Source organism: Ictalurus punctatus, chromosome 15 (genome assembly GCF_001660625.3).
Source record: "Ictalurus punctatus breed USDA103 chromosome 15, Coco_2.0, whole genome shotgun sequence".
Lineage (NCBI taxonomy): Eukaryota > Metazoa > Chordata > Actinopteri > Siluriformes > Ictaluridae > Ictalurus > Ictalurus punctatus.
Window position 1 is genome coordinate 24,872,885 of NC_030430.2, and position 11,633 is coordinate 24,884,517.

General features: G+C 38.1%; 1 protein-coding gene across 1 annotated transcript; it reads right to left on the reverse strand.

The window, feature by feature from the left end:
• Window positions 1-3,400: 3,400 nt before the first annotated feature.
• LOC128628654 (suppressor of cytokine signaling 2) lies at window positions 3,401-8,996 on the reverse strand. The gene is made up of 4 exons (XM_017487406.3): window positions 8,497-8,996; window positions 8,232-8,348; window positions 6,186-6,439; window positions 3,401-4,670 (listed from the first exon to the last, which is right to left on the reverse strand). The coding sequence occupies exons 3-4, from the start codon at window positions 6,430-6,432 to the stop codon at window positions 4,183-4,185; spliced, it is 735 nt and encodes a 244-aa protein (XP_017342895.1). The 5' UTR covers window positions 6,433-6,439; window positions 8,232-8,348; window positions 8,497-8,996; the 3' UTR covers window positions 3,401-4,182.
• Between the last annotated feature and the right edge of the window lie 2,637 nt (window positions 8,997-11,633).

Genomic DNA, 11,633 nt, shown 5'->3' on the forward strand with positions numbered 1-11,633 from the left:
AAAAGCTTACACTACTTAGAGAATGTGTGTCCCAAAAAAATTCTGCCTACCCAGGGTTGTAATGAGAGGCAACGTCTGATTTCTGAAGGCAGTATTCATGTATCCTTCACTATTATGCATGTAAATGCATATAATTGTGTGTGTGTGTGTGTGTGAGAGAGAGAGAGAGAGAGAGAGAGAGAGAGAGAGAGAGAGAGAGAGAGAGAGAGAGTGTCTGTAAAAGAAATGGCAGTGGAAAACACTAGAAAGAGAGGGAGCAATCTGTGGGATTTTTTTTTTGCGCGATATTTTGCCTAATGATATTTCTCAACAAAAGGACATTTAATCCTTTATGTCGTCAATGAATAACGGTAACCTAGCAACACGGTGACGTATCGCTGCATCCGAAAACGTCGCCTCAAACCATTTCCTTGGCATTATGGAAAGTGCTCCTTTATGAGACATCTGATCTATGAAACAGTGAGTTAACTAGTGACGAGTCGTTTGGAAGTGAATCGACTCGTGATGATACGACTCTTAGGTGGATTTCGATTTCCATCTTCCTTCCTTTGTCTTTTTTATTGATTGTTGCCAATATCAACACCATTACTCATGCTTCCATTCATCTTCAATAAGTCACTTAAACACATCCATAGAAACCCTTTCTTCAACATCCAAACATTCAACATGCTTGCGTGAAGTGGTGATTCATGTGTTTGACTCATCTGTGTGTATAGGGCATGTTTATTATAAAAATATAAATGGTAACAAATCTTTATAATAAAAGCACAGCCACAACAGCATGATAATATTAACGCAGGCATTCGTACGGTTTTTGTATAATGACATACGTAGCGTGTTATGATTTAGGTTAACAATTTCTGAGAGAGAGAGAGAGAGAGAGAGAGAGAGAGAGAGAGAGAGAGAGAGAGAGAGAGAGAGAGAGAGAGAGAGAGAGAGAGAGAGAGAGAGAGAGAGAGAGAGAATCATTGGTCAAATGAACTGTTTGGGAATTGACTCTTACAGGTAAGTCGAGTCAAATGATTTGACTCGCTGAAAAGATCCAGAACTCCAATAACTACTAGAAATGTTTGGTGTTTTCACATTTCAGTTTCACCCACTGCGAGTGCCATTTTTCCCGTTTTCCTTTCCCTTCTCGTGACGTTCTGTTTTACCAAAAATTAAAAACCAGGTTCTCGGAGGCTCTATTAATACAAGCGGTTAGACCTGCTTTGAAAGTTCCCAGTTATTTGGTACAGCTCATGTCTAAACACCTGAACTATTTAGTTGAAGTTAGGTCACACTCATGCAAATTAAAATGTAGATCCAATCAACCAAAAGATTTATCTATTTATTTATTCATTTATTTATTTATTTAAAAAAGGATGTAATTTAAACATAAAAAGGTTATCAGCACTGCAGAGGCGGTCAGTTTAACTTCTCAGGAAGAACCAGGGACTCATGAAGAACCATCACAAAACAAAACAGTCGATCATCCAGGTAACGACACACGGTATTAAAAATCAAGCGCATGTAAACTTTTGAACGGTAAACTTACTGAATTAATTTGAGCAAGTTCAGTTATTGTGTCTCGTAGACTACGTGTTATAGTATACTACATGTCTGTTATAGCTGAATTAACCAATTCAGGACAGTACTAAAATAAACATAAATAAATAAAACTACATCTTGCAGATTCTACAAGGTGTCCGTAAACCTTCGACGTTTACATGCTGGTCTTTCTTTAATTCTTAGTAACGGCACGTTCAGGGTTGCGGTGATTTAAATTAGGATACTAGTTTGTTTATATTCTGGTATATAAAGACACAAATTCTTTAGAAAAATGTCGCAGGCGGGTACGAACAAAAATGACTAACCGCGTGAGCTGAAACCGGTTCTGAACTAGAATGATGTAGCCGAGGTTGAGGGACCGTCAGAGGCAGAATTCCTACACTGTTCTGACACGGCAGAGATTCCTACATCGGGGCTTTCTATCCAGTGTTTTCCCATGTTTCTCGTGAGATTTACATTTCATTCAAAAAGAAAAACCTGTGTTTTAGGCCACACCCACTCCCGGTTTAAGTCTGAATACAAATGCTGATATTTTGGCGCACTAAACTCAAAGTCATTGCGTTACATACCTACTCTACAGTACAGCCGATCGAGAGACACCTTTATGAATGGAAATACAGATAGTTTACCTCAAGACCCCAGTGCAAACCACTGGTAACAGAAATCCATATTAGACTTTGCCATCGCTGGTAAAAAGCCTGAACAGTACTGATGCAAGATGAACTTGTACCAGAATGATGGGAAGAGAAGAGTATGGAGAATGAAAAGAAAGGGCTCATGTTCCAAAGCAAACTACATCACCTGTCAAACATGGTGGAGGTTGTGTTATGGCGTGGGGTCGTACAGCTGCCAGTGGAACCGGGTGACTGGTGATTATTGATGTGACTGCTGATAGAAGGAGCAGGATGAATTCTGAAGCTTCCTGCTCAAATTCAGTCAAATGCTTCAAAACCGATAGGCTGTTACATCATTGTCCGTCTGTACAGCGACCGTGTGAAAGCAACCCAAGAGCTTCTCAACCCAACTGAGCTGCTTTTCCACTTTAGACAAATCTGAATTGTCCAATTACTTTTGAGCCTGTGAAAATGGAGGGACTCTGCAAAGAAACCCAGCAGTAGTTCCTAAACAATTAATGCAATATTTTTGATAAACCCCTTGACTTAAAGCTGAAAGGCTACACTTCAATCACATCTGGACTGCTTCCTTTCATATGCTCCACTGTGATGGTGTACAGAGGCACAATTACGAAAATTGTGTCACTGTCCAAATACTTACAGACCTGCCTGTACATGTTAATCTAGCATCATTAACCTTCTGTCATGACAGCTAGCTGTTAGCACACAGGCTACAGATGGGTGACAAATGAAAGGAAATGCTGTAAGAACATTCGTTTAGTTATTTTTGCTCATACAGTACGTCCGCATTAGAGGGAAGAGTCACAGCAAATAAATCCTATACCTTTATCCTACAATTAAATGTTTCTATCCTGATGGGCATGGCTTCTTCCTGGATGACCCTGCCTACATTAAAACCCAACCGATGCAAGATCATTTGGAAGTATCTTTCTCAAATATCTTTTCCAGTGCAGTTCCAGACACGCCATTGTTCTGGCGTTCTTACATTTAGATTTTTCTTTTCATTTGTCATCCATTTTTGTTTTTTCCCCCCCAGAACAGTTAGCTGTTCGCTAGATTTTCTTTGCTAAAAAGTGTTCACTTTAAAAGAGCAGCTTAATTTACAATTCAGGAAACCAAAAGCCAGTGATTAGATGCATAATTCTTTATTTATTTTTATTTATTTTTTAACTTGAACTTTCGAATTTTTTTCTTCTTTTTTTTTGGGGGGGGGGGGGGGGGGGGGGGGCAGGGGGTTCCCGCATTTGATGAATTAATACAAATTAAATCTATGGAGTTGGTTGTAAACATGACATAGCTGTGATCGGATATCCGTGTACCATGATGACGGACTGTTATTTGCATTATGTTATATTGGACACAAAAATTACATGGATGGAGTGCGTCACTTGTAATATGCCAGAATTGTCATCAAAACAGGTAGAAAAACAAAAAGGAATATATCTGTACTGTTTTGACCATTCCTATGCAGCTGCCAAACATCAGACTATATAACACTCACATTACGACCGTAGCCATCAGACATATACACGCTAGACACGTCACCGATATTAAACCCCAATCGACACACTGCCGCACTTCATTTACGGATAAATTGCTGCCGTGGGTAACAATCATACAAGATCACTCATTTAACAGCAAATCCATAACCGATTTAAAAATGATGGCTTTGAACAGACAACGGAATTTGATTTCTAAATTGATTTGGAAGAACTCGTGATTCATGAGCCAGTTCATACGTAAAGTGCTGATTGGTTGAGGTTTGGATAAGGGGGCGGGGTTAGTGCTTGTAGGTAAATTACATACAGCTACAATTACAATATATGGATACGGTTATTGTGCGAGATCAGGTTGTGCTGATTAATCGTGTCTGTTACAAAAAAAACAAAAACAAGACAAAACAAAAATTCATGGGGAGGTGGGGGGGGGCATGGCAGGAAGCCCAAATTTGAATGATATCAGGAAATATTTACTCAAATGGAATACTGAAGACAGTCTAGAGTACGAACGGATATTCCCGCAGGATTTCCTTCAACATTTCGGGCAAAGGTAAGTGTCTGTGATCACGAGAATGTTGGTTTATAACTATACGGCACAGGTGCTGTAAACTGGGCGGAGCCTTGTATAGCGGTTTGTTGAGTTTGAGCTTCAGCGTATTCTCCGCCATTGCAGTCGGACGTGTATGGCGATCTGTGCCAAGCTCCCGGAGAGCCGCCTGCCTGCGATAGGCCAGAGTGTAATACTGCACCAATTCCACCGCTCCTTTAAACTGCCGGAGATGAGGCCGAGCCATCACTACAGAGTCGAAGCCGAACTGACCGTTCATGTACTCGATGCGCAGGTGCGTAGGGCCGAGCTCGGTTTTCACGGACAGGGTGAGGTGGTAATGCGGGCTCGAACTGTCTCTCACGAGGAAGGAACCCTCCAGAGTGTTGCTCAGAAGCTCCTTAGCCTCAGCTGCAGTTATCGAGCCCCAGTACCAGCCTGCGAAAAACAGGACAGCCAGATGATTATTCCAACACACCTTGAGATCAACTTGTTTGATTATCTGTTTGATAAACGGATTCTGCGGAAGCCCATTTCCACAACTTGGGGAAAAAAATAAAAAAATAATCCATAAGTAAACATTGACAAATCAAAATACCATCTCATCATTGACATAGTAAGGCAAAAAATAATAATGATACAAGTTATAAATTCAAGATACTATTTAAAAAAAAAAAAAAAAAAAATTGAGATAATAGGTCATAATTGAAATACTGTTGGTTATCGCACAGTTATGGTGTAGTATCTCAACTATTGTTTAGTATCTCAATTATGTCTTACTATATCAATTAAGGCCGAGTATCTCACAGCATAATATTTCATAACTATAGCTTAGTATCTCAATTATGGCTTCTGTCGATCGCCACTTTATTCTCATATCTCGAATATTATGGCTCAGTATCTCAAGACCGCCACTAGATTCTCCTCATCTCAATTATGACTTAGTATCTCAAAGTTATGGCTCATCCTCTCATTTACAGCATAGCATTTCATAACTACAGCTTAGTATCTCAAAGTTACACCTTATGTCACAATTATGACTTCTCAATTATTTCTTACATCATAATTATGATTAAGATGTCATAATTACGACTTAGTATTGCAAACATGAATTAATCTCAATTTAGGATTATGTTGAAATTATGACTATCGCATGATTATGAGATGACAGTTTTTTATCTCCCAAAAATTCAGTACACTAAACATCAATGTAATAGTAGGAATACTATTAGGAGAATTGGAAATGACTCCATGGGTAGAGTTCCTGCCGGACACATCCTCCCTATGTCCCCAGTTTCCTCCCACCACCCAAAAACCTGCTGATAGGGGCAATACTTCTTAGCCAATCCATCTAGGTGTGACTGTGCATGGTGCACCGTGAGGAACCCGTGCCTATTCAGTGTGCATTCCTGGGATAGACTCCAGATGCACCGTGACCCTGACCAAGATTAAGAGCTTATTTATAATGATTATCTCCCAGGAATAATACTGGTAGTATCTGAAATATGAGACAGTGAGATCTTACAGTTTGACATTCCATCAGGTTTTATAAAATGGATAATTTAGTGAAAACTCATTTATTAAAAAAAAATAAAAAAAAGAAGTTCTATGCCATTTCCATGTACTTCAAGTAAATTAAATCTATAATAAATGCCAAAAAAATCTGATGCATAGCACTATAAAATGGTCCATCAAGCCTTGTACTAAAATACTACTTGTGTAAGGAATAACATTCATGCTGTTATAAAATGATCAACAGGATGATGTAATGAAGAGGAGTCACTGTACCCATGGTAACAGTGTATATTTTCCTACAACAGCACGTCCCTCTGTTTTATTCCTCTTTGACCACAGCAATTTGCCAAACATTATTTACTAAAGAACACATACTTTTTAATCTGCTTATTATCTGCATAATTTGGGATTTTAAGGGTTAACTGGTTTCTTACCCACCCGACTCCTGAAGGTGTGTCATAGCATCCTTTAATCTCTGGACTTCCTCAGCTGGATCCACTAGGTCCGGCTCCAGCCTGTGCGCCTGTACTCGTACTCCGGGGTCAAGTTTTTCAGGAATGAGGTCTGGGTTGATCGCAGGAGTCCCGGAGAGCTCAATACAAAGCTCATCGAGCCTCCAGCTTCCACTCTGGGCCACAAACGCTTCGCTCTCTGCTGACTTGGAGATGCACTGTGTGTGCCCCATCCAAAATCTGCAGCGGTTTATAAAAGCAGAAAATATGAGCATCGAGAATAAACTACGTCCATGTGTTCAACTTGGCGCAGGAACCCGAACGCTCAGAACTTTCCTGCTAAAGGCTAGACGTACGCTTTAAAAAACACACGAGTGTGCTTTGAGGGTTTGTGCCAAAATCCAGACCCATCAAACGACACAAGAAATCCAGGACCTGACGACAGCTACGTATCCGTCCTTCTGCTCTTTACAGACACATAATGAACGCGATAAAACTTAAACATGGTCATAAACCACAGCTGATGGCAGAGGAGTTACACAGCACCATGCTTTATTACCTTTTCATTTAATATTTATTAGAAGCCACATGTGTTACAAAATCATTTAATATGGTATATTCTTTAAATAAGAGGGAGATGCATTATTTGATACAAATTAAACCCAGTGTGTTTAAATGTATATTTAAAAACCATCTCATTTTAATATTACTTTGCTAGAGGCTGCATTTCTTCTAGCCTTTTTATTTAAAATATAAACTTCAGAAGGTATTTCATAGAGAATTTTATAAAAAAAAATTTTTTTTTTTTTTTTTTTTTAAATTTAGGGTCTAATTTTGTATTTCTCATTCAACAGGTATAATGTAAAATGCTAAATTGTAATCTTTCAGATGTGCATGTTAAAGATTTTATCATTAATCTTTGATGTTAGGATAAAAGTGTAATATAGGTAAAAACACAATATTGCATTTTGAGGTTTTCTTCAAATATGTTATGAGCTGTGAAGTCCAATATTCCCAGAGCCATGACGACGACGATAATAATAATAATAATAAGTTGTGTTGTAGTTTGGTTGAATATTAAAGCTGATAACACTTAAACATCCTTTAAATCTCAACATCTGTTTATTTAAAGCATCTTTGACTTCATAGTGTTGCTCTTAGTTCATAGTGTTGCAGGTAATTAAGGAATAACCCTTACATTTGTTATATTATAAAGTCCTTTGCAATACATTTAATGCCATTCATGAGACAGTGAAGAGTCATTTATTCCTGATCTCTCCACAGAGGAGAGCCCAACGCAATGCCAGTGGCCTTCAATCAAACGGAGACGGAGTGCACTCCTGATAAGGAAACCCTGATGGTGGGGATTCAGAAACCTAGTTATTCATCTCTGATAATCCACATACATAAAAGCCTACCACCTCGAGTGGGTGTCATTAAAGCCACGTCGAGGAATCCTACATGAGCAGATATGAGGAAATAGCAAACAAGGGTGTAGCAGAAATGCACTTAAATCAAGACGAGCCATGGCTTTTGTGGAAGGAAGGAAAGAAACAAACATCGAATCCCTTTCTTTCCAGGGATTTTCCACAGATCGGCTTCATAAATCGAACAGCGGAGAGTCATAGTTTACATCAGTCCCCCCCTTAAATCCAGTTTAAACATGAAACCAATTTACACATTATCCAGAATAATAAAGGCTTTACACCAGATGTGCTCAATTAATGTCACTCATTACCACAAAAAGAATAAGAATAAGGTTTAAATTGAAGCCAACGTTTGTTTAGGTTAATCATTAATGTTTGTCATAAAATGATACTAAATAGATCCATATGTGCTCCAATTTCTTTATACAGCTTTGCATGAGAAAAAAAAAACCCTATCTATACTTTGAGAAGTATTCTGTTTGTAGTTGATTTTATTTTCTTGCATTTTATACACACACCCCAACTTAGACCTGAAGTATGTGTTCAAGCATTTCTAATCTGTGTCTTAATCACAAACTTCATGAAGAACAACAAGCAGCACTTACCTTTTCCATGCAGTTGCACAGATTCAATGAAGCACTGCGGCAAGTTCACCACATCCTAGAATAATACTGTGAATTATTTATCCCAGGTTCCAGACTTCAGAAATAAAGCTGCTCACACTGAGACACACAAACACACCAAAAAATCAGAGCTGTTTTGTTTGGCTTTATATTAAAAAAAAAAAAAAAGAAAAAAAAAAAAAGAAGAGAAAAAGAAAAGGAGAGATTTAGTCCAGGCTACAAGACACAGCCAGGCGGTGACACAGACCTCGTGTTGTCCAACCCTAAACCGCAGCCGTGGGCATGTTCTCACTACCAATTCTTCCACTTTATATGTGTATGTAGGGTTGGTTTTTAAACCATTTTAAACCGCAAACGTCCGTCAACAAATCAAGATCTTGTCGCTTAGCTTGTGTCCACCGCAGGATCCTGTGCGAGTGTGTATCTTTCTACAGGTTTTTCCTCCGTTCTGAAGCAGCGCGTTGCTTTCCAGGAACATTCCCAGAAAGCTAGATCACGTGTGTGTGCGTGTATGTGCGTGTATGTGAGTGTGTGTGTGTGTGTGTATATATATATATATACATGTGTGATCTGATCCTTACCCAATCCGCCTCAAATGTAACTTAATTACAGACACGTTGCTCTAATTAAGCTCCATGTTATTATCCACTTTTACGCAGCAATTATTTGCAAATGAGCGTCCCCGTGTGTCACGTGGTGCAACTTATAGGCCTAAGCATGGAATTTTTTTTTTCTTTTCACGGATTTATTCACACTGGATAAATGACACACGATGTGCGTTTCCAAGAAACTGCCGCTGAGCAACAACACCAGAGTTTCTTGGTAGGTGGAGAATTGCGTCATGGCAGGGACCGGAAGTGAACTCCCTATTGGGGATAATGAATGGGCTGTCATTGATTTTTTTTCTTCAGTTATCTACAATGTTTTATTGGCAAGATTGTCACTGTGTATTGTAGTTTGTGTAATATTAAACAGAGTGTAATATACTAGCGCATATATTTATATATGTGTATATATATATATATATATATATATATATATATATATATATATATATATATATATATATATAGCCAGGCCTATGCATTATTCTTTCTGGGCTCAGGGTCAGAGTGGAGTTGGAGTATATCCAGGGAACATTGTGCGTGATGTGGGAATACACCCTGGATGGGAAGCCAATCCGTCATGTACACACACAATTTCTGGAGAATCCAATCCGGAAGAAATCACAAGGAGAACATACGAATCTCCACACAGAATTGCGGATCCTGGAGGTGTGAGGCAAAAAAACCTTCACCTCAGTAAAACTAATCCTAATCTTAACCTTCACCTCAGTAAAACTAATCCTAAATGTAACCTTCACCTCAGTAAAACTAATCCTAATCTTAACCTTCACCTAAATAAAACTAATCCTAATCTTAACCTTCACCTCAGTAAAACTAATCCTAATCTTAACCTTCACCTAAATAAAACTAATCCTAATCTTAACCTTCACCTCAGTAAAACTAATCCTAATCTTAACCTTCACCTCAGTAAAACTAATCCTAAATGTAATCTTCACCTAAATAAAACTAATCCTAATCTTAACCTTCACCTCAGTAAAACTAATCCTAATCTTAACCTTCACCTCAGTAAAACTAATCCTAAATGTAATCTTCACCTAAATAAAACTAATCCTAATCTTAACCTTCACCTCAGTAAAACTAATCCTAATCTTAACCTTCACCTCAGTAAAACTAATCCTAATCTTAACCTTCACCTCAATAAAACTAATCCCAATCTTAACCTTCACCTCAGTAAAACTAATCCTAATCTTAACCTTCACCTCAGTAAAACTAATCCTAAATGTAATCTTCACCTAAATAAAACTAATCCTAATCTTAACCTTCACCTCAGTAAAACTAATCCTAATCTTAACCTTCACCTCAGTAAAACTAATCCTAATCTTAACCTTCACTTCAGTAAAACTAATCCTAATCTTAACCTTCACCTCAGTAAAATTAATCCTAAATGTAACCTTCACCTTAGTAAGACTAATCCTAATTTTAACCTTCACCTCAGTAAAACTAATCCTAAATGTAACCTTCACCTCAGTAAAACTAATCCTAAATGTAATCTTCACCTCAGTAAAACTAATCCTAATCTTAACCTTCACCTCAGTAAAATTAATCCTAAATGTCACCTTCACCTTAGTAAGACTAATCCTAATTTTAACCTTCACCTCAGTAAAACTAATCCTAAATGTAACCTTCACCTAACTAAAACTAATCCTAATCTTAACCTTCACCTCAGTAAAACTAATCCTAATCTTAACCTTCACCTCAGTAAAACTAATCCTAATCTTAACCTTCACCTCAGTAAAACTAATCCTAAATGTAACCTTCACCTCAGTAAAACTAATCCTAAATGTAACCTTCACCTAACTAAAACTAATCCTAATCTTAACCTTCACCTCAGTAAAACTAATCCTAATCTTAACCTTCACCTCAGTAAAACTAATCCTAATTTTAACCTTCACCTCAGTAAAACTAATCCTAAATGTAACCTTCACCTCAGTAAAACTAATCCTAATTTTAACCTTCACCTCAGTAAAACTAATCCTAAATGTAACCTTCACCTCAGTAAAACTAATCCTAATCTTAACCTTCACCTCAGTAAAACCAATCCTAATCTTAACCTTCACCTCAGTAAAACCAATCCTAATCTTAACCTTCACCTCAGTAAAACTAATCCTAACCTTAACCTTCATTTCAATTTGATTCAGTTTTATTTGTATAGCACTTTTAACAGTGGACATTGTCTCAAAGCAGCTTTACAGAAACATATAAACACAGGATAGAGATTTTAAGTGTGTGAATTTATCCCTATTGATCAAGCCGGTGGTGACGGTGGTGAGGAAAAACCCCCTGAGATGATATGAGGAAGAAACCTTGAGAGGAACCAGACTCAGAAGGGAACCCGTCCTCATCTGGGTAACATCGGATAGTGTGAAAGTAAAAGAAAGTTCATTATGGTTTTTATATGAAGTCTGTTTGTTGAACTAGTCCACTCTTCACTAAAGGGGACTTGAGTGTAAATCTGCATGTGGTAATTGCAGTCTGAGTGGTACCATCCTCGGCAATCTCCAGGCTGTAGCCTCCAATTGATGAGAGTTCCATCCAGAGGTAGGGCATCAGGATGGATCAGGCAGGTCCGGCATGCAGAAAGGGTCATGATCACTGGCATCTCCATAAAATCATGTGTGGCTTGACGGAAGGAGAGAGGAAGAGGGAGGTAAAGAGAGGGTGTGATTATTAGGTATTCTTATTGTCCAGTGATGGATAAGACTGTGTACTTTGTGTAAAAGAACGTCTACTCCTGGTAGGCTTGAGTAAACAAATATGT